This window comes from Haemorhous mexicanus, chromosome 1 (assembly GCF_027477595.1).
Source record: "Haemorhous mexicanus isolate bHaeMex1 chromosome 1, bHaeMex1.pri, whole genome shotgun sequence".
In the NCBI taxonomy this organism is placed as follows: Eukaryota; Metazoa; Chordata; class Aves; order Passeriformes; family Fringillidae; genus Haemorhous; species Haemorhous mexicanus.
In genome coordinates, this window is record NC_082341.1 from 69,196,135 (window position 1) to 69,223,588 (window position 27,454).

General features: G+C 46.0%; 1 protein-coding gene across 4 annotated transcripts in view; it reads right to left on the reverse strand.

Annotated features, from left to right (window-relative positions):
• Positions 1-23,431: 23,431 nt before the first annotated feature.
• The window catches only part of DSP (desmoplakin), a 39,338-nt gene continuing 35,315 nt past the window's right edge, over positions 23,432-27,454 (reverse strand). For all 4 annotated transcript variants that reach the window (XM_059852757.1, XM_059852738.1, XM_059852748.1 and 1 more), the window contains exon 24: positions 23,432-27,319. In XM_059852757.1, coding sequence (XP_059708740.1) covers positions 24,125-27,319 — 3,195 coding nt within the window. In that variant the 3' untranslated portion in view covers positions 23,432-24,124. The remainder of the gene's footprint in view (positions 27,320-27,454) is intronic.

Sequence of the window (27,454 nt, forward strand, 5' to 3'; positions counted from 1 at the left end):
TGAATGGTAGGGATTGAGTTTAACCTGAACTTGTTTGTATATACTGTAACCAAAGAGACTTTCATTGAGACTTCTGGATGCATTTACCAAGTGACACACCACTAGACAGAAAAATCAGGCACTGAAAATTACCATGTCACAGACCAAGAAGCCTGAAATCAGGTTTTTCCTGAAACCATTTTCTATTATGTTTTGCATCTTCTAGATGTTGACATTCTGTCAAACTCAGCCTTCATCTCTATCTCTGTGTATAGATAAAAATACTGTTCAGTAAAGGTATTGGATCAAAAGCAAAACTAAGATTTTGAACTTGCCTGTTACTTTTCACAAACTCAAGAAAGAAAATCGTAAATCTCAGCACTTTTCAAAATCAGACACTCTTCCTCTGTGTTCATAAAAAGTTCTGTGTAACTTTCTCCTGTGGACAGGAATGTCTAGTCTTGCTGCCAGCCGAACTTGGTTACTCACATTCCTGGCTAGATTTAGAGTTCCCAAATACTGGGGAAAATTGTAACTCAATTCCTTCTTTCAACTTACAATATAAGGAGTGTCTTCAACAATGTTATTTTTAGTAAATGATCAAAAATTAGATAGGCAAGCACAAAAATAATTCATTAAATTAATGACACTAATGTGTTTTTACATAATATATTTTCAAGCTTATCTTATTGAAACAAAACAAAACAAAACAAAACCCCCAAATCCTTATTTTTAGGCACATTGTTCAAACAATAAGGGAATGTATGAGGGGTAATATTTTTTCCTAATCTTATTCAATTACAGAAACCATTTGGTTTCTGAGAGTTCTTTTTAAAATTATTTTTAATCTCACAGTACTTTACTGAACTGTTACTCTTTTTGTAAACAATCTTCAGGTCTCACCACTGATTTTAAAAATAATTGTCATTCAGGTAAATGCCTAAGCCCAGTACTTCCCATTGGCATGCACTCAAGCCCGGCTTGTTCCAGATACCAAAACTGAGATGGCAGAAAGTTTTCCCTCTCTGGGGGGACAAGCTACATGGCTGCCCCGGATGAGCAGTGGGAGCACTGGGGACAGTGACACGTGCACCATGCCGTCCCTGGTGGTTAGGGCTTCCCGGTGGGAGCTGTTCCCTGTCTCTGTAAGGAGCAGGTGGGGCCAAGGCCCAGACCTCAGCATATTTTGTCTCAAACATTCTGAGTATTGCTGCAGGAAAGGTGTGATCAGAGGGGAGGGGGCCCTCAGAGGCGGGGCAGCATTCCTCTGAGCCAAATTGTCACTCTGCCTTGAGGCTCCTGCTCACTCCACCCCCCGACACATCTCCTGGAGGAGGGCTGTGCAAAAAAATCCATGCAAAAATCCTTGTTTCCATTAGAGGTGGGCACCAAGTATAAAAAGGAGTGGATTGGGCCCCCTCGCTCTCCTCTCTTTCCTATTGTCTTGCAGCCCCAGCTCCTGACCATCCGCGTGACAAGACCAGCCAGTGGGACCTAACACAGGTGATATTCTTTGTTTTCTTCCCTTGCTTTGCCCAGGCAAAGCACAGCTATCATATTCTGCTCTATGACCAGAGAATATTGGTGCGTTATGGTGGCAGTGACAGACTCTCTGTCATCCAGTCTCTCTAGGAGGGAGGTTTCCCTCTGATCCCCTTAACACCATGGAAGTCTGCTTGGAAACACTTCCAAATTCATCATAATGAAGAAAGGTGACAATACTGCAACAGCAGACGCCTTGTTGAATACCTGGAAACCCATGGGAATGCTGGAGGTGGGGCCATTCTTTCTGTGCCCTATCTTCATTGTATGCTGGAGGGACTTTCTCCAGGTGGCGACAAATGCAGCTTCTCCTGGGGGAAGCCTCAGTGAGGGGTCAATTTCTCAAATAAGCCTGGTGCCAACACATGCTGAAGGGAAATTCATCTCACAGGCAGTGGGACTGGCCAGGCAGGACAATCTGCTCAGGACGCTGCACATCTGAAGGACACCACTGGTTTTGGGCCAATTGTTCCGACTTTATGAAATCACAGCTACCCTCCTGGTTCTGGGCACCAGCAGCACAATGCTCGCAGGATGAATCCTTGTTTTCTCTGAGCCTTTGGACTCCTCAGCATGCAGGTCATCTGAACTGCCAGGCTAGAGACAGAGGGGTCGCTGTCTGTCTGCAGGGGCTGAAGGGCTGGGACCAAAAGGAACAGAACCAAGATGAACTCCTGTGTTTGCAGAGATCACCAGACATCCCCTCTCACCCATGCTCCCCACTCACCACTGCAGATCTCATCCAGCTTCTCCATGCTTCTGAGGCGCCATGCAGCCAGCCCTAGGTGCAAAGCTCCATCAGCTCCTGCTCCCTAGTATGCTTCCAGCAGCCTGGCCCTGCCTTCTCCCTTAGCAGGGACAGCCCCAGGAACCACCAGCAGTCCAGGGGAGTGGAACTGAACCAAGTGGCCGCCAAGCCCAGCTACAGTGGTGGCACAGGGAGGGCTGAGACCCTGCTCACGGGAGGGACAGGGCAGCGCAGCAGCAGGGGCCAGGCTGCCCAAAGGGGGTCTCCAGGGGCTGGGGCTCACCAATGAACCTGACAGCCACCTCTCGCACAGTGGCCTGAGGGTCCTTGAGGTACGGCAGGCTCTGATGCAGGTACTCCTCAGCCCTGCTCTTGTCCTTCCCCAGCTGGAGAGAGGACAAGGGGATGTGCGTGTCACACAGCCCCCCAAGTTGGCTGGGGCAGTCCCTCCTGCCAACACTCATCATTATCAAGAGCCCTCCCTCTCAATGGGTGCAGGGAAGGGAAAGACCCCTTGGGGCTCTGTTCTTGAGGACAGGAGCAAGGGTGCAGCTCCAGGCTGTGGGCTTGGGGCTGCAGCAGGATCTTTGGGCACAGGGCAGCTCTCACCCAGCCTGCACCCTCGGGCTTGTCCTTACCAAGCACTTGCTGATCCTACGTGTCTGCTGTGTCTCCAGCAGGTGCTCGAGCTCCTTCCACCTGAGGAGCTTGGCAGCAGCAAGAAGGGCTTCCCCAGAGGCCTGCAAAACAGCAGAAGCTGTGAGATAGCACCATGGCTGCCAAAGGAGACCTCTTGGTTTCATTCCTGAGGTGATCCTGTCTTTAGGAAGCTGGGATATGCCCTCACCAAAGCATCTAGGGGTCCCTTGAGGATAGCCCTGAGATAGAGGGAGGAAGCTCAAAGCCCTGGCTTCCAACCCATGCCAGGGACAAAATGTGTGGGGCCACACCTATTCTGACTTTGGTGGCCATGGGTTGCTGCCAAGCCCTGCTGGAGCAGGTAGGGTAGGTGCTGGAAATGGCCATGCCAGCTTCTCCACCCCTACTCACACTGGTTCTGCAGAGACCTTTCCCACAGGCTGTGCTGGGGGAGCACTGCTCACTGCCAGCAGCCCCCCCCGTCTGTGTCATTGCTCAGCTTTGAAACCCGTACCTTTGCCACACTGAGGCTCTGGTCATTCATGTGAAAGAAGAGTGGGATCAGCACACTCCTTAGGTAGCTGTTGCTCCTCTTGTTGCTCCCCACCACTGACTCCAGCTGCTCTCTGAAGATGCAGATGGAGAGCTCTCGCAGCTGGCTGCACTCCTGGTAGGAAGGAAGAAAGATAAGCTTTGGAAACAGCGGCTCCCTGCTGACTCTGATGGTGGCTGAGGTGAGGGGATATGCTCTAGGGTCAGATTCCACAGTGGGGAGAAGTGGTGCTGGGCTGCAAGGCCCAGAAGCCACAAGAGGCCGGAGGAGCAGAGCCTGCTCCCAGTACTGCTCACACAGCTGGGCTGCAGGGCAGCTGTCACTGCCCAGTGCCTGCCTCAGGGATCAGGGTCCCACATCAGCCTTACCGAGTCAAAGAGGAGCGGGAGGTTTTCCATCAGCTGCCCAGTGATGGGGCTGCCCACAGCCTCCTCTAGAGTTTGAAACGTGGTGGGTTTGCCCATCACATTTTTAAAGAACATTAGGCTCTTTATCTTGAGGTCTGCACTGCCAACCTGCAGGACCCCCATCATATCTGGCAGGAGGACCTGCATTTTTCTTGCCTGCATGAAACACGGTTTATTTTTTGTGAGAAGATTCATGCCTGGAAAACTCCTCAGTCAGCCACCAAGCCCCACCATGGCAGGGAGGGTGTTTGGAGCAGTCATCTCCCTGCCTGACACCCAGGCCAGGCCAAGCCCAGCCATCACATTACCCACAGCTCCAAGACTCCAGCTGCCAACGTGACTGTCCCCAACACCAGCCTGCTCACCATGTCACGCTTTTCTGACAGCATATGGAGGCCTCCGACCAGCAGGGAGGCTGTCACCATTCTAGAATGTCTCTGATTTCTCTCAGTGTCAGGCTCGTCACCCAAATCCTTGGAGGGAAACTGTCTGGAGGACGGCTGCAGGAGTAAGCACAGCAGTGAGGTACGCTGGCAGAGCCTGCAGGCTCGTGGCAGGGGATCAAGGCCTTTTCTGGTAACTCACAGCCATGTCAGGGATGCAGGTGCCCTCTGCAGTAGAGCTGGGAATGTTGGTCATCCAGAGGAAGTGAAGCAAGTTAGCAAATACCATTAATATCTTCTCCCGAATCTGGGGCCTGTAGAAGATCTGACCCCACAGCCGCAGGGCAGTGCTGCAAGGCAGAGCACTCTGTCAGCAGGGCTGCCTTGGCCACAGCATGGCCTGCGCCAGCCCCACGGGGCTTGGCGCGCCTGGGGGCCCTGCTGAGCGGGCAGGAGGGGCTGAGGTGGTGTTCCCCAAGAGCAGCATGGTGGCTCTGGGCTGGCTCAGCCAGCTTAGGCTGCTGCAAGGCCTGATGACATATCAGGGCTGGAAATCTTGGTGGGATGGAGAACCCCACTCCTTGTAGGTGTCCTGCAGCAGTCCTTTGGTCTGGAAGAGAGTCTCGAGGTCTCTCTCCCCACAGCAAACAAGGCCTCAGGATTGTCAGGGCCAGTACCTGTCTCCTTGTGGAGCGATGTTCAGCAGTGTTGTGACTACCTCCTCAGGGTACTTGGTAGCCATCATCATGAGCAAGGAGTCGAAGCAGTGCCGAATTGCTAGTTTCTGGATGTCCTTCAGGCTGTCATAGATGCAGGTCACAATCTTTTGCGCCTGGAGGGAACACGGGTGAAAGTGGTGTTGCCACTGGAGTGCAGCTACATCCTCAGCTGCCCTTTCCATCCCTGTCTGCTGCCTTAAGGTGGCTTCAGGTGTCCAAGACATCTGGGTTTGGGAGGGAGGGATGGAGAGAGGAACAAGGCCAGACAGGGCTGAAGGGCAGGGCAATCCAGCCAAAGGCCACTTACATCCGTCAGCCAGAAGTCCGAGTCTCCCATGGCTACTTCCAGAATGTGTTCTGCCGCTGTCTTGTCAAACACTGTGGTTTCTGTCATTACCTCCATGGCCGCAAGGATGATGTGTGTCCTCTCACAAGGTGTGAGGTACCTTTCAAAGGGCTATGCCAGGAAGGAAGGGAGCAAAGACATGTCACACCAAGTGCCCTGATGGTGCTGCTTAGCTGGGTAGAGTGAGCTGTCCCAGGGTGCTGGCCCTACAGAGAACCAAGGCTCATTGGTGGACAGGAGGGCTGGAGCTGTTGCTGGGACACCAGAGTGCCACCATCAGATAGCTCCTGCTGTCCCTCAAGCAGGCACTTTCTCATCAGTGAGGCCACATCAGCTCCTGAGATTCTGGGTCCCTTTGCTCACACAAGTGCCCTGCCCATGGCACAGACAAGAGTGCCAATGAAGGAGAAACGCATTACCTTGGTATTGCGCAGGTTGGCACAACACAGCAAGGAGGTGGTGTCACCTTGTCCATGGAGACGTGTGTTATCCTTTAGCCTGGACCTGCCTAAAGAGCCGGGCAGATGCAGAAGTCAGTAAGACAGAGCAGCTTTGCCAGCTGGAGGGTGTCATGCTGGGGTTCACAGATCAGCAGGGTAGAAGATGGTGAAAGGAGGGAGGATGGAGAGCAGCAGAGAAAAGATCCTGGATGTGAGGAGAGCACTTGGCTTCAGTAGCAAATGACTGCTGAATGATATAGGAAGCATCCAGAGGGGCAAAGATGGTCAAGAAGAGAGGCAGAGCTTTGAGGAGATGTCTGTGTGGAGGGGAATGAAGTCCACCACAATGTCCCTTATCATTTTGCTCACAGATGAATTCACTGAGGTAATGAAGAGTGCTCAAAGCTGTTTCCTTTTCTCTGACGGAAGTTTGTAAAAGGAGAAGACGTCCCAGCAGCTGTCCAAGGATTGAGATCTGGATGTCTTCATAGCAGAGAGTGCAGTCCTTTCTAATAAAGCAGTCCCAGTCCTGTGTGAGGGAGGCAGAAGAGCAGCAGGGCTGACAGCAGGCAGCTGGTGCTGAGGCCCCGCACCCGAGAACGAGCCCAGGGCTGGATCCCTGATGAGTGCAGGATTTACAGAGCTATCATCCCAGAGCAGCCCCGGCAAGGGAGAGCAGCTCAGCCTGTCTGAGGGTGCCATGGCCTTACCTTCTGTGTGGAATAGTGGTACAGGAAACGGCTCAGCATTTCAATCCTCCCCAAGGCTCTTGACCACACTTCCTGAATCTCAGAACTGGTGAAGTCCAGCAGCACCTGGGCAGGGAGAAGCTGCCAGTGAGCCCTGGAGCAAACACCAGCTTCAGCAGCAGCAGGGCAGCTCCAGCCCAGCATAAGGCTTGCATTATCCCTCAAGGCTTCTCTGACTCGAGCAAAGTCTACAGCAAGATTCCTGCCCCTGGGCTCCCTTGCGGGTCTGGGACAAAGACCCTGGGCCAACCATGTGGCCATGCAGGAAGACAGGTGCCACCCTCTGTGCTCCTGAAGGAGACTGGTGACAGCCTGGGGACAACCCCTGTTTCCCCATGGGAGGTGGGCACTGTCCTGCAAGGCACTGGTCTGGGGGAGCACTCACCCACGAGTGGGCAACACCTCCCCCTCGGGGTGAGAAGAGGCCCTGGGACCACCAGCCTTTGCACAGGCCATACCTGCAAGATGTTCTGCAGCTCCTCACTGACTTTGGAGGGAGAAGAGCTGAGCACTATTGCCCTCAGCATAGAGTCCATGCTTCTCAGGGTCTGCAAGAAGGTCAGAGAGTTGTGGCAGTGATTCTACACTTGATCTGAGACTGATCTTAACTGCCAGTGTCAGGGGAGGATGTCCATGCTGCCCAGGAGAGACCTAAGAGCTGGAGAGAGCAGCCTGCAGCATTGGACATGGCTGGGCCCTGAGAAGGGGATGGAAGGGCTAGGGCAGGACAGCAAAGCTGAGACCCTACCCTGCCTTGGACCTCTGATCATGGGGCAGCACAGGGTGGCCAGGAAGCAGCCCAGAGGATCTGGGAGCTTCCACAGCTCACCCAGAACTTACATTCTTTAGGAGGCGTTTTTGATGTCTGTTTAAATGACAGCGTGGAGGAAGCCAGAAGACAGTTCTGAAGCATGTCTCCAGGAGACTTCTCTTTTTGTCTTCCAGCACCACTTCCACTGTCTTGCTGAAAGAGAAAGCCTATCTAGACACAGGGAGCTGTGCCTTGAGGCCTTGTGCAGAGGGATGCTGTCCTCTTCGGAAGGGTCCTTGGGAGGGATGGGCAGGTACCTCAACATTTCAATGGTGAGCATGGCCACCTGCCGCAGCTCTGTGCTCAGCTGGTACCAGGGCTCATCTTCCAGCAGCACCTGCAGAGCACAACAGAGCTGCCACCTGGTGCCACCAGACCCTAGCTCTGCCCAAGTGCTGCTCTCACAGGGTGCAGTGCTGGGGGCCTTGCCCTCTTCCCTTGAGCACTGTGTTCCCTCACCTGGATCCTCTCTACCAGGTTGTATCTGCGGCAGAAGTCAATCAGGCGCCGTGACGAGCCAAAGAACGTGGTGTTCATGCACAGATCCATGATTTTGTAAAGAAGGGTGATCTTGCATCTCACATCCTGGCAGCCAGGTTTGTTTGATAGACAAAGAGAGAGCATGAGAAAGGGGGACACATGACCAGCAGGACTGGAGTTCTGAGGGGCAGCACCATGTGGAAGCAGCAGCCCTGTCCAGCCAGGACACCTCCAGCAGCCAAGCCTCTGCCAGCAGGTGCTGGAACTGTCACTGTCCAGTTGGCCACAGTTACCTGCCCAAGGTCACTGGCAAGGATTTGTATGGAGTCCACAACTTCCTCTTCCTCTCTGGACATTTGTAGCCAGCTGGCATCTAAAAGAGGGGTAGAGCAGGGAGAGCTAATGAAGGTCTGGCAAAAGGAGAGAGCAGAGAAAGATCTGCTCTCTGCCCAGCCCCACATGATCTCCCCTAGCATGGCCATCCCATGTAGCCTCCAGCTGAAGGGTTCCCAGCAGAGGAGCTGCCATGCTAGAGTACAGCAAACTGCCAGTGCCCCAGACTGACAAATGTGCTGGCAGACAGGTAGGAGAAGTTCAGTGTTCCACAGCATTGCTGCCTCCCACCAGCCAGCTGCCCTTCACTGCTCACACCATGGACCAGGAGCTAGGGTCCCTCCTCGGGAGAGGCTGTGCTGGGGCCAGTGTGCTGGGACAGCCCTGAGCAGCCCCAGCATTCAGGCATCACACCCACCCTCCAGCACCCTTGCTGCCAGCATGCCAGGGAAACATGATCCTGGCACTGTGCAGGATGTGTTGACAGCCCTAGCCCTGCCCAGTCCAATAGGGGCCCCTCACTCACTCACTTACCTGTCTGCAGTGGATCCACCACAATCATGTGGCAGGGCTCTGCTGGAGAGCTGTTTTTCTGGGGAGCACCATCCTCCACCCAGGCCATCCTGAGCTGGGTAGGGCGTGCCTCCTCCATTCTGCAGGAGAAAAATTGAAAAGTGGGAAAGGGACAAGTGAGGAGCTTTGGGGAAAGTCCTCAGCATGACAGGGACTGTTGAGACAGCAAGGAAAGTTGGGCTATGCTTGCAAGCTCCTCACCTTGAGCTCTGGAATCTCATCCTATCCCATCATCCTGCTGGACACAGCAGCTGTACTGAGCAGCTGTGCTCTGGTGGGGTGTCACAAAGGGCCCCCTGTGACCCACACATGCCCCTAGCACTGTTGCAGTGTTTGTAGACATGGAACCAGCCCCTAGCTGTGTGTGCTGGCAATGAAGAAAACCATGCCATGTGTTTTTACGTAGTATATTTTCAAGTTCACCTTATTTAAAAAAAAACATAAAACAATAGAACAAACAAAAAAACCTCACCAAACAAAAACTCACAAAACTTCATTACTATACAGTTTAAAAAAAATAAAACACTGTCTAGGGGTAACATTGGGAGCTTCTTCCTAAGCTTGTTCAGCCACAAAAATGCTTGAGGTTTGCTTTTTTTAAACTCACAGTAGTTTACTGAACTGTTATACTTCTTGTAAACAATACTCAGATCTTACTACTAACTAAAATTAACAATTAATTAAAAATAATTGCAATTTAAGTAAATTCCAAAGCCTAGTACCTCCCACTGGCATGCACTCAAGCCTTGCATAATCCAGATATTACAACTAAGATGATAAAATGAAACATTTCCTTCTCTGAGATGAACATATTCTTATACTGTAGGTGATCATTTTAAGCTCCTCCTGAGGGCTGCAGCTCCTGGTGCTAGAGGCATTCTTGTAAAAGAGCAAAATAATTCCTTCCTAGGGAAAAAAAGTTTTCTGCAAAAGCTGTGCAATACAGCATTTTATTGCATCTGTATACCAAAAATACTGCAGTATTTTACCCACCAAAAAATAACAAACAATATGCATCAAGATAGTTGATGCATAGTTTCCCTGAAGGGTAACTGCTCTTCTCTGCAAATTATTATGTTGCCTGGGCTTAATGTATCATCACAGGATCTTTGGATGGGTCTGGTTGGAGAGGTCATCTAGTCCAACTCACTCATCAAATGCAAGGCAACAGTATGAACTCAGAACTTTAAAAATCCTGAAGAGTCCACAAAGACACCACAGATCTGCCATAAGCTGAAAAAGTTTGTCTTTCTGCGATTACATATGTCCTGATGGTCTTTGGCTGTATCAGCAGGTTGTCCCTGTGACATGGATAACAGTAGGGGCCTGGACTCTACTCTGCCTTGCCGTGAAGCCATTCCACAGCAAAGGAGAAGAGCTGTCTGGACACAGTTCAGTTACAAGATACTAAACCAATTAATTTAGTTTGACAAAAGGCAAAAATAACTAGAGAGTACATCTATTTTTATTCTTTCCAGTTAGTTTATTGATATTTTCAGTAGGTTTCCCAGATCTAAAATATTGTACGAGAATGACTTGATTTTATTTTTCTCATTTACCTATATATTTTTCCTTCCTTAAAAGTGTTACAATATATTTAAAGCCCTCTTTGGTACATTTATTGCCCTCCCACTGGCAGCCATAATTCCCTGTGATGGCTATCATTAATGAAAAAAAAATTTCAAGAGGACTTCCTAATGTTGCAGAGACAACAAAGAAGAAATACTTTTTAAATTGTCCTGTAGTTTGTTTCTAGACTTGTTCTTCCTGAGCAATACTCCATTGTCTTTGCCTTTCAGAAGGAAAGGGAGCCCTTCTAAGATGACATGGGAGATAAAGGAAAGACAGGGGCTGACCAGTTCCAGTTACTTCTTCATGGGGAGAGCAAGGCAATTAGTATCTACAGTACAGCTGAAGAAGGGGCTGGCAGTGAGAGATCCATCTTTCACAGAGAACACAGGAAAGGTTTTGGATGGAGCCTGGCATGAACTTGCAAGGGGAAGCCTGCTCACTGTGTATTTAGCCCCTGTCAGTCCCTACAGAGCAAGCAGGGCAGCTGACCAGTTCCAGTTACTTCTTCATGGGGAGAGCAAGGCAATTAGTATCTACAGTACAGCTGAAGAAGGGGCTGGCAGTGAGAGATCCATCTTTCACAGAGAACACAGGAAAGGTTTTGGATGGAGCCTGGCATGAACTTGCAAGGGGAAGCCTGCTCACTGTGTATTTAGCCCCTGTCAGTCCCTACAGAGCAAGCAGGGCAGCTGACCAGTTCCAGTTACTTCTTCATGGGGAGAGCAAGGCAATTAGTATCTACAGTACAGCTGAAGAAGGGGCTGGCAGTGAGAGATCCATCTTTCACAGAGAACACAGGAAAGGTTTTGGATGGAGCCTGGCATGAACTTGCAAGGGGAAGCCTGCTCACTGTGTATTTAGCCCCTGTCAGTCCCTACAGAGCAAGCAGGGCAGATAGAGGTGGTGCCCTGGCAAGGTAAGCCCAGGACAATGCTGCTCCCTGGGTGATCATGGGGACCTTATGGTGTATGGAGATCTCCACGGGATCTCAGCTGCCAAGAGTTAGCCCATGCATGACTTTGGTTATGTGCTGCAATAGCAGGAGTCTATCACTTCATCACCCATGGGATTACTGTTAGAAACAGAGCTGTAGCTAGTGGTCTGAGAACAGTGTTTGTTTTACTTCAGGTGCAAAGGATGTGCTCACTGTAACTAGACATGACTGGCTAAAAAGTCTTTAAAGCTTTCATTTATCAAAAGAGACTGATGAGTGTGTTCTGCCTTTTGCTTTGATTCCTCCAAAATGCAGAACAAGTCTCTGTTCCATAGTCAAAATATCTCTGGAGACTGAAACTGGCAGCCATAGCATTTATCTTCCCTGTGTGGCCCTGACTTGCTACAAAAAGGCACCACCGAAACAACACAGGGCTATCTAACCTGGGAAAAGCAACATAGGATTTCATACACAAAAAATTCTAGAAACTCACTTCCAGCTGAGATTACTTCAGACCATACCACACTCCAAACTAAATGCACAAGATATTTCCTTGATGTTTAATTTTTCCACAATTAGTTCTTACAATGAAAGTACTACCACACCAGAAACCCTCTCTATCCCATGCAGACAAATTCACAAACCTACCAAAGTCCTTCTCCCACAAACTGGGAATTAGTTTTTCCTATATTTGGGAAATGCTCCTATGCTAGTGAAGGAATCTATGTGGATAGGCTGTCAGACTGGACCTAGAGAAGGTGTGTGTATGGGTAAGGAGACAGACTGGACCTAGACTGTAGATGTTCAGAAAGTTTAACACTTATCTTCCTGTTCACTTACCCTGTAGATTAATGTGCCACTGCCTGAACTTCTTATAGATCATAACATGGCAGCATAGGAAACCTGCTTACAAGTTCCTGGAGTGGCAAGCTGACTGACAGCAAATAAAACATCTTTGTGGTTTCTTTTCCCTGAGGTTTTAAACAAATTAATTTGCCTAGTTTTCACTGTTGTTTTTTCCTTCATGTCTTCCTTACAGGAAGATAAGAAGGCAACTTTCTTACTTTATTGATTTGTAAATAAGGAAATTAGACATACATATATGTTTTACTACTTAGTACACACAAGGGAAGTGTATATCAAGTAATGCTTAAATGAACCAAGTTTAGCGTATCTGTTCTTTGGTTGTTTGCTTTCCTTGTTGTATGTTTCTTCCCTTTACCACTAGAAAAGAATGGGAGAGACAGCTAGTTTGGGATATATGGAAACTCCCTGAAGATTGGAGCAGTGCTTTCAGGAGGGCCAGGTCATGCCAGTTTGCCTGGTAAGAAGGGCAGGCATTTACATTATAAAGCAGAGCAAGCATCTAACAATACATGAAACATTAGGAGGTTGCAAGACAGTATTACTCATTTGCTTAAAACATTGAATTTGTTTGAAAATATTAAAGGACTAAGGTGGAAAACTGGTCCCACTGGAATCAGTAGTCTGTTCCCTGCTCTTTCTGGAGAGCCAGAACTTCATCCTAGATCTCCAGGAGGCAAAGCCTCTCTCTTTATAGCTGCAAATCAAAGTACTTCTAATTCCTCCTAATTTACCTAAGATTACAAAGAGGTGTGGTTACCCTGATTGGGATCTGTACTTAAATCCAAGTATAAATTTCAGCTCTAGAGCCACTGCAAATTTAAATTTTCAGAAGATAGGCTATTCCTAGTCTCTGAATATTTTTTTTAACTCGTCATGGGTACATTAGTTTTTACCAAGAGTGGTACACACTGGGTTGGGAGAAGTCATAAATGTCAAAGACAGCAAAATGTTCATATATTATATATTATTCTGTAATTCTGCAATCGTAGGTAGGACAACCATGCAGTCACACCTAGGAACAGCAAATAATACATATCTGCCAGATGTTTAGAAATGAATTAATTTTTTTATGCTCTAAATTTATTCCACATATAAAAGACAATATCTTGCATTTGGACTGCACCTAACTGAAAGTGATATGGCCTGTTAATGTTTCTTAGCCTCTCTCTGAAACATTAGAAGGTTATTATGGTTTATATATAGGTACTTTCTTTTTTTATCTATTTCCCTCCCCACCAACCTGCTTTTAGACCAGCCTAGTACTTGCAATACATAAAATCATATGGCATATGGTGTGTATGAGTTATTGAAAAGTGTACTACTGCTGGGCAACCACTGCTATAGAACTACCTTTCACAGAAGCACTTTTTATCTTTCTCCCCAACTTTCAGGTACCAGAATATCAGCTTGAAACTTATTTCATCTCATCAGTCATGTCCCTGCTCCAGAGTTACCAATCAGTACTCGCTTTATAGCTCACAGGTCATCTCAGACCCAGCAGACTCTGAAAGATCCTCTGGCTACTCAGACATGTGGCAAATAACCAGAATCCTTGAACAACACATATAATTACAAACCATATACCAGTTGCCATGTTCCCTTCATTAAATATTATCCTTCTTCTTTGTCAGATACCAGGTACCAGGGATTAGACAAACCAGTTAGTTGGTCTTCAACAGTTTTGGGTTTGTGTGGTTCCAAAAGAGAAAGATTTTAACACAGGTTTGAAAGTTCTTACTTGTATTAAAAAGTCCACATGAATAACTGTCTATGTGAAGAAAAACAAAGTTTGTCCTCAGGGTGGGAAAGCCAACATTATGCATTGCCTCATATCTCAACTTTAATACTAAATATCAGTTATTTGATTAGTACATAACCATCTCACCCTTGTTCAAATGTCTTGCTCACCTGCAAATGAGTATTCTCAATAGTAACATTTCAATACAAGTAGACAATTACTGTACCTTTTGAAAATGTTATTTTTAGGATAAATTTCACTCCAAACACCACCTCTATGCAACTGACAACCTCTTTTACCACCTTCCACTGATTTAATGCATTGAGACACATCACTGCTCATTAAGTAATTGTACCAGCCACTGGGACAGGTGGCTGGTGTGGCTTACAAGTGTGGCTTACACCCAGCAGCAGCCAGTCCTAAATCCACAGCATTCCTGAGCAGATATACCTTTTCTATACCTCTTTATTTGTGTGTTTTTGTTGCATTTGTTGTTGTTGATCTGGGTTTTTTGGGGGGAGGGGTGGGGGGGGCGTTGTTAATGCATCTGCATCTCTTCTCTATTCAGGCTGTATAAGGAAAGCCAGCAAAAGTGGGACTAATGCAGTATTTATCCTAGTGTTAGTGCTCCCAAGAGGTGCCAACAGGCTCAACACATTCTAGACCCCACCACTTTAACAAAAATGCCTTGAAAAATTCCCATACCTGCTCACTCATGGAAATGCCTTTCCCAAAAATGAGTCTTCCTGGTTCCAGCAAGACCGAGCATTCAAGCATTAAGAAGACTGCAAAAACCAGGTTTAAGGAATGTTCAGGGATTTTCAGCAGGCTTACCTGAATGACTAGGACTACCAAAAACTGCCTACTCCTAAGGTTGCTGTTTCTGCACAGATTACTTAGGAAGAACCCAGAGCACTTGGGCAATCTCACTGCATCAGCCAAAGGACAGGATTCAAATATACAGCTACATGATAGGCAGAAACACTGCAGCCTTGAGATTATTTTACTCATTACTCTAAAAATTAAGGGAATTATTACTATACAGGGTGATTAGTCCTGACTGTGGTCTTTGCAAAACATTTTCAAGTGTTTGTTATTCAGAAGATCACAGTCTTTCTGATGTCATATACTCTGTACCACATGAAGTTTCAGGCAACTCATTTACAGCACATATCCTTTAATTCTGCTTTAGTCAAGATTATATAGGTGTGGGAGAGACTGAGAAGGTGAACATATGATATTAAACAAGGTCATTTTGAGTTTGGGCCTACATCATGGATATCAATGGTACCAGAAATTGTAGAGCAAACCTATTATTTTTTAAAGTGATTTTTAGGGCACAATAAAAATATTTTTACCCTTTTCTTCCCCTTTTGGAAATAGCCAACATCCTTGCTGTGAAGCAGCACCTTATTCTTACTCCTAGAACTGCAATACTTGGACTCTACTGCATGATGGCATGCAGCATATGCCTCTCCCTGAAAGGCTGTCAGGATCTTTTCTTGGGTGACCATGAACTGGAGAAGCAAAAACTGTTTGATACATTGTTCACGTGGCCTGAAATCAAAGTTATACTCTTGTTCCTGAAGATGTCTAACTAAAAGCATGTGAGTGGAACACTGTGGGCAAACCTCCAGCTTTGAAGCAGTTCCTGATCTGTGTTGGAAATAACTACCTAGTGATATGAAACAAGATTATTGGAGAGGATTAAATTCACTTATATGTACAAACAATAGAAAAAAGATCCTCTGAAAAACCAAGAAACACTGAGCAAGATCAGGAGCTTTATTTGAGTGCTTTGTCACTTTCACAGTGATGAAGGGAATGTAGGATGTCAGGAGTGGATGGCAGTTCAGGGAACTATGTTAAGGTTTGCTTCAAAATGCTAAAGAAACCAGTTTTCAAGCAAAAAAAAGGCTTATCCTGGCAAAAATTTCATTGTTTGCTCAGGGTTCCCCGGGGACTAGGAGGTAAGACAGGATTTCTGGGTCCCAAAGACAATACAGTGTGGCTGGTGCACCAAATCAGTTTCAGTCCTCAAAATAACTGGGACGAAGAACAAATAGAAATAAAATGATAGCAGAAAGTAATGTCTTCCAAAACTTAACCTTCCAGCACTATCCAACTGACTTTACTGCAAAAGGCCTTGCCAAAAATCTGATAGTGGCTAAAGAACTCCAGATGATTTCACAGCCTATTTTTTTCACTACGGTTACACCAAGAGGCTTGCCATGCAATCCAGTAATATCCTTGGCTACTGCTTTCTAAGCTTCTCCCTTCCTGCTAGTCAGGGCTGCTGTAAAAATGAACTAGAAATAGATATTTTACTGTTCCTCCAGAACTAAAAAAACCAAGTGTTTCATAATTGTGGCTTAAAAACTCTCCTAAGATTCATCTTATCTGCATAGTGAGCTTGTATCAAAGTCTATTGCCGTTAATTGCCCTTTTCTGGAAATGAATGATCCCAGATGTTTTCAACTGCCTTGGCAGGAGGTATGAGTGAGCAGAGCCAAGGAGGCTCCCCAGGAAGACTGGGCTTTATTGTAATACACAGCACACACAGCCTGCCTCTTGTGTAGTGGAATTTGGGTACCAGTTTTAGGACCCAGTGTGGTACTAATACACATGAGAGTGCATCTGTCACGTGCCAACATAGTAAGAAGCATCATTTTAATTTTTTTTTTACTTCTTCAAATACCATCTCCAGTTTGCTGCAAAGCCCAGCAGGACATTCACGTCTGGAGGAAAGCTGGCAGATGGCAGGAAGATGCCCTGGTGCTAAGGCCTAACAGCACCTTCTCAGGGAAACACATAACTACAGTCTTCCTGTGAATTATGTGGAGACCTGGGATGTGGCTGGAATAAAGGGAAGCATCATGTCCCCGTGAAAAGCAAAGTCCTTCTTAGCCCTGGAGCAAATGCACATGGCACTGTGGAACACTCAGAGCTCAACAAGGTGTGATGAGAATTGCTAACAGAAGGTGTTTCCAAAGCTTCCAGCAGAAGGGGAAAGCCTAATCTCTCCTCCTGGAGTGGAGGAAAGAGAGATCTTCATATATATTTCTGGAGACCAGAAATATAAAACTAAAACTAACCAAAACATTGAGAGAGCTCAAGATCCAAGTCTGAGTTTGACTTTAAGATAAAGATATTTCAAATACTAAAATTAAAGGACAGTAAAGCAGGCAGATGTCAGAAAATCCATTCCAAAAAGACCTTTAGCAGAAGAATAAGCCAAGAGTGTCATGTGGAGGGGAATAGGGGAGAGGGGTGGAAAGCGAACTTACAAACCTCTCACTAAGTGTATATAAAAATAACTAAAGAAGATTAATGCACTGTTAATGTCAAGCAAATATATAACTGACCTCTGTGCAGCCTTGGTGCACATTAGTGCAGAGCTCGAGACACTGCCTGCTATTTCATATCCTCTGGAACAGGTCTAATTTTTATATCCTCTGGAACAGGTTAACAGAGAACTGAAAATAGTTCTTGCTTGACTTGTGAATATAAGTAAAATGTCCACAGATGTAAAGAGAGCCTAATTCAAACAACTGTGGGAAATCTTTGCTTGCTGGGACCTTGAGAGTACTAATTCAGCTAGTAGCCTGTAATTGCTGTCATAGCACTTCCCACATGTACCTGTAAGAAATCAAATGAGTTTTACATTACTGGCATTGTCACCTCCTGAACTTGCTCCTCCAGATACAGAGTTCTCAGCCATTCATCACTGCATCAACAAGTGGTGATGGTTTACTCTCATATCTAACAGTTATGTCCACCAGAAAGCCTGATCTGTCTTAGCAGGTTATGTTTATATAATTAATTTTTATGTTTATATAATCAATTTTTAGAGTCTTTTAAAAGTGACTCCTGAAATATTAGCCATTCTTTAGCTCCCTCTGCCAATAGTTCTCATAACTGGTTGTGTCTCTTCACCCTTCTGTCTTGAACTGAAGGACAATACCCACTAATATGTGAGCAAGTCTCACCCTCTAGTCAAGAACACCAACAGTTCTTGAATGTCCTCCCCACCTCTTGCCAGAAATGTGGCATAGATTAATTGCAACACAGCGATGAGCTTTCTGAGAGAAGGGCTCCAGTGATGCTCAATCCAGTTGTCACTAATTTTATCCTTTCCAAAGCTCCCAATCACACAGCCCCACATGTGTGCAATACAAGAAACTTGGTCCCATTCAAAAATTGCCAGCCTTGAGGCCTTGGTAAGATGAGCTTTGGCAAAGATATTTCCCATACCCCAAGACTAGTTCCTCACCACCCACCAATTCTGAGATCACTGTGGTTGCTCTGGGGTCCCAAATAGAAGGAATTTTCTCTTAATGACCACCTGCCACAGGTCACAATTGTTCAAACTCTTTCTCTATACCTACCAGATGACCAATTCTGTGATGTCATCTGACAACTGGGCAATTTGTTGCAGACTCTGAACCTGAACACCAGGAACCACTCCAGAAGGCGTGGCAGTACTCAGACATCCATCCCAAATGCTGGAATACAGGATGGCATCCCAGGTAGAAGAGGGTAACCAACCCCTGATCCCTCAAATTGCCAAAGCAAGGGTTTGGGGCTATCTGGCTTTCCCATTAACTTGGCCTGCTAAGTACATCAGTCATGGGATAGTACATCCCCTCAAGATGCCCACTGTGTCAGATGGCTTTAGTAGAGCCTGCTCACCCTGCTTTTACAACCAGTAGAGACAGCTTAGCTATCCCAGCCCATGGGTCCATATATAGGTATACCAAGGTATTTTTCTGGAACGATCTGGATCAATCATATTGAGGGATGTGTTATTTATGGCCCACACCAGACAGCCACTGTTCACATAGGGGTCCTTTGCAGGCTGGATGTAAAGCTGTGGCACTTCTGCCCCTGTGTTTTGAGGTGTCAGATCACAAGAGACCTATAAAATTTCTGAAAAAAAAATTGACATTCCATCCCAAGATTCTCTTAATAGAACAAAGTAATCTGCAAAGGTTAGTGTTGTCAAATGTGTCTAAAAATGCTGGGACTCATCCCCTTCCTCCTCCAATTTGCACAGCAAGGGGTCCAGAGACAAGAATACATTGGGCAACATTAGATTATAATCTCTAATAGCAACCTGAAAGAAATGGAGGCTTTTAAGTTTCCAGGCTGTAGATAAGTGCATTCCTCCTACTCTCCTCCGTACACACCCCTGAAATAATTTTCCAGAAAAACTGACAATTTTGTAACATGTGCTTAATGCTGTGAACAGATTTACAGATGAAAAAAGAGTTAGAGAGGTTTAAAGATATTCCTGCTATTTCCTAAATGTAAATATTTATAGCAACATTTTAAAATTGAACTGAATTCAATAATAAAGTTTTAAAAATAAAACCATATGAAAAAGAAACGTTGGATTATGTTTTTAAACTCCTTAGCTCAGCCAAGTAATCAAGCACTATCCCAGTTCTACCCTTGGCTGCTTGTAAAAAAATTTCCAATAGGAGAAAAAAAGGAACAACCACGTTACTCTTGGCCTAATTAAAAAAGAACTAAATAAAAATCTGCAACATTTTAAAAAAGAGAAATCTAACCTGCCTAGACTGAATGGCGAGCCTGGCCCCAGAAGACCTAAGGGATTTTTTGGAGTGAAAGAAACAGCTGGGAATGCAGGTAGGAATCCAAAAGCCCCTAGGGTTAGTTCACAAAGAAGAGTTGTGGCCAGATGTGCTTCTCTTATTTTGTGTCCTGCAAGAGACAAAGGCCATAAGAGGTAAAAGGGCAGTTTGGGTAGAGGTCTCTCTGGCTTAGACAGATGCCATGGTCTTGGAGGTAATGTTCACACCGAATGAGAGCCACCTCTTATGGAATACTTTCATCCTCTATTTACCATCAATTCAACCATTAAATGAAATGTTTTAGGAGTGGACAGCTTTGTATACAATATGGGGCTTATTTGTAATCAAATAACAGTACTCAGCAGCAGCTTCCATCTATTGACTGTTGTAGCTGTGCTGCAATGCCAGTGCTCATTTAACCTCTGTAAGAAACTGAGCTTGTCCCACAGTTCCCACCACGCAGGCCGATAATGGGATGTGTCCCTAGTCATTTCCTTGGTGAGAGAAATGACACAAGCACGCCTTTTGAAGAAAAGGGAGAGAAAGATGCTTTGTGTCCCAGCAGCCTTTTCAGTGCCAGGGAACCCTGCCACTCCCCCTTAAGCATCTGCCCTGTGGTGATTAAGTGATAATGACCCCAAAGCCCTAAATGGGTCACTTAGAGATACGGTGTGGTAATGGACTTGACTGTCAGGTTAACAGTCAAAGATCTTAGAGGTCTTTACTGTCCTCAGTGATTCTATGACTTGTATGAGGAGAGTGCTGCACATACTAGGAGAATCTAACAGAAGGCATGCCCTTACCCAGCGCTTTGCTGCTCAGTTTCCACTGTCCTCCTAACCATCACAGTATTTCTCATGTGTATGTGCTACACTTGGATCCTCCTCAAATTTTCACTACTACAGTTTCACCCTGTCTCACTGAGTCACTTCTGATCAAAGCAGAAGGAATTGGTCTCATATTTTTTGGCCACGTAAAAAAAGTACTTTTGAGTGTAGCATTATTCTGAGAGCATTACATAGCACATAAATTCTGCTCATCTCAGAACAGCTGAGGATCACAGAAAAGTAAATTATTCTTCCAGATTTATATTATAAAAATGAATAAAAATTGGAACAAACTCAACCCAAAAATTGACCAAACCCCACCTTCTGCCTAAACACTTACATTTTGCTAGTAATTTAAACATGGTTATACAAGTCATATTGCTGCTATTCTGTAAATCTCCCCAGCCCTCTTCCATATTGATAGGGCTGGACTACTAATTAACCATGGCAGTGCACATTTCCAAATAGCCTAAGACAAACAAAACTATGTCTTGAGAGCAGCTGTGCTGGGCAAACCTCATGGTGCTTTACACACTTTGGGCCCTAACCAGCAGTCATTTCCCAGCCTCAAAACGAAGGACAGTAAATTCACAACATCAAGGCCATTAAATCAGTTAGTAAAACCCTCATGAATGAATTGCTATCCTGCTCAGAGCCAAGACCAATTCTCTAAAGAGTTGAGCCTGCTAATGAAAACCCTCCCCAGCCGAGTCAGCACACGGGGCACACATTTGCCATTGAACAGGGTGAGATTCACCTACCCCGAGGCACAAGGAGGAAGCAAGAGGCAGGAAATTCACAGGAGTGGCTGGAAAGTATGAGGCTGCCAATGAGTACAGCCAGCTCAGCACTCCTCCTGAACGGGGAAGTGCTCACAACTACAGGCTGAACCACCAGGTACACTCAGGCTTTTCAACAACAAGGAGTTGCTGTCTCAGCAGCAGAGATCATCCAGAGTTGTCAGTCTTTCTTTTTAAAATGCATGAATGCAGTTCATTCCACCTTTGGTGCAAAAGAGCTACAGATCTTATGAACACCCTGCCCCAAATGCACAGCAGCAGCCCCCAGCTCATGCCCATGCTCCTGCTACACCCCACCACAACAAACCACAGCCTTTCTACTCTTCAAGCACCAGGCAAGGCTCTCCTAGCCCAGAAATGCTGAGCACTGCTGCAAACAGAGTCTCCACACTGCCCTGCTGGGTGTGCTCACCTATCATGCCTTTCTCTGACTTCCCCACAGGGCTGCAAATGGAAAAAAGATTCTTCCAAACTTCCTTCCTCAGCACCTTCTGATGGTGGAAGAAAACTCTCCACTTATCTCTTTAGCATCCTACATTAGCAGTGTCCTGCCCCACCTGCTGCCTACTCTGGCTCAGCTGCTACTCAGACCTTGGGCACCTGGGTCTCACACAGCTCTGGCCTCATGAAGCCACCACTAATACCACACTAGCTGCTGCTGCTGGAATGTGTGCAAGGAGAAAGTATTGTCACCGTAATTTCTGTGGTATCATCTCCTATTTTGGTCACTGTGAGAAGACACAATGCTGACTGAGCAGTAAGAAAGGTAGAATGCAAAGATGGAGCTTTAAACAATGTAATAGAGATCCCAGGAATGCCTTGAATAAAACACCTAAGCCCAGTCTGCTGTGGAGTGTGTAGGATTTCTCAGCCCTTGCAAACTGGTGTGTGCATCCAAGAGTGAACATTCCTTCAGTAATGACCAGCTTTACTCTTACTGTAGACCCTAGGAACTCCACAGTCATTAAAAGCTGCAGAATCAGTCTGGGATTCTATTAAGCAGTGATTGTTTTGGGGTTTTTTTTACAGAGATGTTTCTCCCTAGCAGTCAGAAAGCCTTTCAGACATTGACTCTTCCTCTGGCATAGCTAATAAACTCAGCTGTAGAGAGAAATCTCCAAAGCTCTGAAGATTCCCTAGATGACAGGATGCACTTTCTCACCTACTTTCTGTGGAGGTCTCCAACACTGACCTGTAAAAATCCCAATAATTTCTTAGTCCAGTAACTGAAGATACTTTCTATATGGCAGAGATTTTATACACATCATCTTCAGGAAACACTGGAAACATTTCTCAGACTAGAGGGTAAACTTTATCCAGAGACAGCAGGATCAGAACATGTGCTATTCCTTACTGCACAAAAGAAACATTCTACAAAAAAATTAGGCATCATAATTAACAGTGACTAACATTTATGCCCATCATCTTCTTTCTATCTATAGGAACTAAAATTCATAGAGCAGCAGGGTTTCTACACAGTTCATGGCTAAAAGGAAGTATTAGCTTTGAACAACTTAAGGGAAGAAATTGTTTCAACTACTGGCAAACTATACTAAGTTTTGTCACTAACATGCTGTATAAAAGCATAGCATGTCACTGAAGCAGTTGTATAAAACCATACTAAATTCTTGTAACTGATCAATCATCGTGCCTACCCAGAGGTATCTGCACTGTGTGTCACAATGGAGAGGACAGAAGAGCATCCATGTATACAAGTCATTTTCTGTGCTGGCTGAAGTGGCTTCAAATCACTCCTGTGTCCTCTAATACTGTGGTCATTTAGTTCTGCTCTGGTTCCTCAGCTCAGATAAAAGGAGTCAGCAGGATGCCAGCAGCCTACATAAAACTGATGACAGCAAGGTATCACGCAAGCACTGATACACTACCCCGCTTCTCTCAAGCTAGGTTTTCAGGAGCCAAGAGAAGAGGCAGAAGGATGTTACAAGAGGCAATTGTTCAGGTTTTGAAAGATGTTCCTGTGCCACAGTTGGCCAGCTAAGCCAGCCAGTTTTTTGTTCTGCTCACTGTCCAAACTTGCATGGATGTGTAAGGGAGAATCTGACTCAGACCCTTGTAGCTGCAGAGACAATGAGCTGGATCACAAGCAGAAAAAACATGCTTCCTATTGTCATCATCAACTCTATAAACAAGTGTGCAAACAGGCATTCTGCTTCTGGGGCACAGCTTTCATTATTGGTGCTACTACCTTCATTTTCCTACTGAAAAATCAGAATCAGAAGTCCTCATTCATAGAAGTGATGGTTCAGCATCATGAAATGTAACGTGCCTGCACGTTTTTTACAACAAAGCTACTATCTGTTTCTGTTAAAAATGGTTCTTCCTCTAACTTGCACTTCCAAGAATGTCCACAGATAAAATTAAGTACACACCAAATACTTTAAAATTTCAGAAGTTTATTGTCCAGAATAGCTCACATAGTACAGTTCGATTCTTTTTTCTTTGCTACAGGGAAATAAAGCAAAACAGTAGAAAATTGTATATGGGTTAACAGTAAAACAAAAGCCCAGCCTAATAATAGCCCTTTACATCCACCAAGTTATACTTCAGAAAATGGCTAGCCAAACATAAAGAAGCATCTGAAAGACAGTTTCATGTTTACAGTATAGATTCTAAACCAGTATGAAGGGCATTTTCTGTCCATATTGTTAATATATTTTTTTTTTCATAACAGCAAATTGAAAAAGGTCTATGTGGATAAAAAGTCAACTGCTGCAAGACTTTCAAACCTCAGTTATCACCTTATGTGTTGATAGTAACGGATAACAGGAGAAGGCACATGACACAGTATTTAAAATATACAGAGACCTATTAAAATCCTAAGACTAAGAGGAAATGGGAACTGAAACTTAAAATTCACAAATAGTACTTTTGCATTCCCTAATCTATATTCTATAAGTTTGCATCCAAACATTTTACAGCTTTTTCAGAAGAAAAGTGTAACATACCCAGAAAAGACTCCAAGGCTTTGCTTTGAGTTACTTTGTTGTTTTTTTTTTTTCTTTTAGTAAATGGAATACAGGATAATCTAAATGATAATAAAATGCAGACACATTCCCTCACTTGTTATTAGCGCCCAATAGACCCACTGCTGAAGGCCGAGTATGAGTAAGAATACGAAGAGCTTGCTGAGGCATCAAAGCTTCCTCTCCTAGACCCACTGCGTGAGCCTGAACGCGAGCCAGAGCGAGAGCCAGAGCGAGAGCCAGGTGCCGAGGAGACATTGTAGGGGCTGGATATGCCTTTAGAGGAAACAGAGGCTGCTTCCAACAATTTAAGCCCAGTGATGTCTTCCACCATTGACCGGTTCATTGCATCTTTGTAGGATATTTTCAGCTTGGTCTTGGGGCAGGTCAGAATTTTGGGATAGCTGTTGGTGTCTTGTAATTTCTGGGAAGCGCGGCCGTCAATCAATCCATTCCTAATGGCTTCTTCAGTAGTTATTCTTCCACGCACTTCCGGGTCCACGAGACCTCCAGTGAGGTACTGGAATTCGAGGAACCGCTGCCCAGCCTCATAAGGCAGCCATTTCTCCTTCACTGCTTCAGCTGCTGACATCCTCTTGCGTCCACCCTTTATGCCTTCGAACCCTATGAAGGCCTTCTGGGCTGGTTTGAGACGTGTGGCCATATCCTGATCGATGATCCCTTGGCTAGTGGCTTCCTGGAGCGAAAGCCTCTGGCCAGTGGTAGGGCATATTATGCCACCAGTGCAAGCCTGGGCTTCAAGTAACCGCTGCCCAGTGATGCTATCCACGATGCCCCGCTGTATGGCTTCTGAAATGGAGATTTTCTCCAAGTTTTCTGTGTCAAATATGGCTGCAATAGGACTGCACTCATCTGGGGTCTCTGAGAAAGAACCGCTCCTGATCACTGAAGAAGAGCTCCTGACACTCAGCACGGTGGGAGACCGAGTCACTGACTCGTGCCGGAACACCTCGTCAGTGCCATTACGGCAGGAAATCATGTCTGCAAACTGCGTCAGGCTCAAGCTGCCAGAACGGTACTGGTCAAAAAACTTCCTCTCCACCAGGCCTTTATCAATGGCATCTTGGATGTCATACTGGCTACCTGTTTTTCTGTCCACAAGGACTACTCTACTGCTGCCATCTGATCCTGTGATGGTTATTTCTTCCCACTCACACTCCTGTTCAGCTAGTTCTGTGTAGGTGTCATAATCTATGAGGCCTTTGCTGTACGCCTCCTGAACGGACATCTCCCTGTTTGTTTCTGGATCTACAATGACCACCCTGCGCTTCCTAAGGGTGTTCTTCTGTGAGGTGTGCACCACCTTCTTCTTCTCTCTCAGGGGCAGAAGGCAGAGCCCCGTTGCATCATCCTTTATGCATCTTTCTTTCAGCTGCAGGTAGGTCAAGTTTTCCTCAGTGTTGGGATCAAAGAACCCTTTGGTGTCATCACTCGGATCACTAAGGATCTGGTTGAGCTCCTCATTGAAGTAGCCACGCTTGTAGGCCGTCTCTACTGGCAAGCGGTAGCTCTCTTTGGGGTCGATGATCCCCCCAGTAGCGATCTGCGCCTCCAGCAGACGAATGCCATGGCCTCTCTCTATGAGCTCTTTGTTCATTGCTTGGAACAGAGAAATGATGTTTCCAGTTTCTGGGTCTTTGTACCCAGTGACAGCTCTTTCAGCAGAGAGAAGTTTCTCTTTAAATTCAATTCCAACAAGGCCTCTTTTGTAGGCCTCCTCAACAGGCAGCCTCACGTTGCTGACAGGATCCACTATGAACCCTGTGGCTGCCTGGGCTTCTAGGAGTTCAAGGGCTGTCCCCGGCCTAACCAATCCTATTTTCATAGCCTGGTAAATGCCAAGTTTCTCTTTAGTAGCCTCATTGTAGATACCAGCAATACAGCTAGAGCCTTGAAGGAAATCAATAATTCTCTCACTCACTTCTTCCACTGTAATTGCACCTCTTTCCAAGTCATTCCTTGTTGATTCCTTAATGATTCCAGCCTCAAGCAGTGCATCTGCTGAGACAGGCTGTCTGATCCCTTGGAATGACATACTCCTCTTCTGCACTGGAAGGAGCAGCAGACCAGTGTGTGGTTCAATCCTGCATTTTTCCTTCAGCTGCATGTAAGTGACTGCCTTTTTGGTGGTGGGATCAATGAAGTTCTTTGTACTGCCTTGGCAGTTGTTTAGCATCCTGTACAGGTCTTTGTCAATCAACCCGCGAGATAAAGCTATCTCTTTGGGTAAGAAAACACTGTTGACAGGATCAACTATCCCTCCTACAGCCAGCTGGGCTTCAAGCAGACGAATTCCAGTTTCTCTGTCAACCAAGTTTTTCTTGATGGCTTCAGACACCGGCACAGTTTTGCCTGAGAAAGGATCCTTGAACCCTGTAATAGCCTTTTCTGCTGTATAGATCTGCTCTCTATCATCGAAGTCAATCAGATCCCTGGCGATAGCACTGTCCACTGTTAATATCTCATTTCGGTGTGGGTCTATCACACCTCCTGTTGCTGCCTGGGCTTCTAGGAGCAGGACTGCATTTTCTGCTGTTAGCAGCTGGTTCCGTTTGGCCTCAACAAAAGAGTACTTCTGTCTGGGTGAAAGGGACACCCCTGCAATAGCACCTGCCCCTTTGAGGTAGGGTTCAATGTCAGCCGCGACCTCTTCCACCGACCTCTGCCCCTTCAGCAGTTTATCCAGTGTGAGTTTGTCTATCAGCTGGCACTCGTACAGCTGCATGGCTGTGATCTTCTTCCGCAGCCCACTGAACACCAGCTTGGAGGCATCGAGACAGAAGTCTTCCTCAGTCTGTGTAGATCTGTGAGCCCCATATGGGCGCTGCTTGAGCTTCTCGATCTCTCTTTGCATCCTGAGACGCTCTGACTCCAACTCTGACTGGCTTTTGACAGCGGTCTCTTCCAGTCTGCACCGGTATCTCTCCTCAATCCGTTTGATTTCCATCTGCAGCCTTTCAATCTCACTCCTCAGGCTGTTCTTCTCCCTCTCGCTCTTCTCCCTCTCACACTGGATCTTCCTTATGGATTCCTCTGTTCGGGAGTGCTGGCTCTTCCACTGATTGAGATCATTCAGGATTTGTTGCTTCTCACTTTCCAGGCGTTGCTTCAAACGCGATTCTGACTCCAGGGTAACTTTCAAACGGTTCAGCTCCTCTTCTAATCTCTGCAGTCTGGCTTTGTCTTGCTCCAAAGCACTCATTTTTATCAGCAGGGTTTCTCTTTCTTGCATAATCTGACTACACTGATTTTTGGATTCTTGAATCCTACTGGATGCCTACAGTGGTGGAGGAGAAATAAAGCAAGAAAAGATGGTTAGATTTTGTGCTGGTCAGAGTTATGCCCTCTGCCTACAATGCTCTCCAACCTGTCATTTAACCTGCAGCAAACTCCCACTGGAAAACATTCTAGT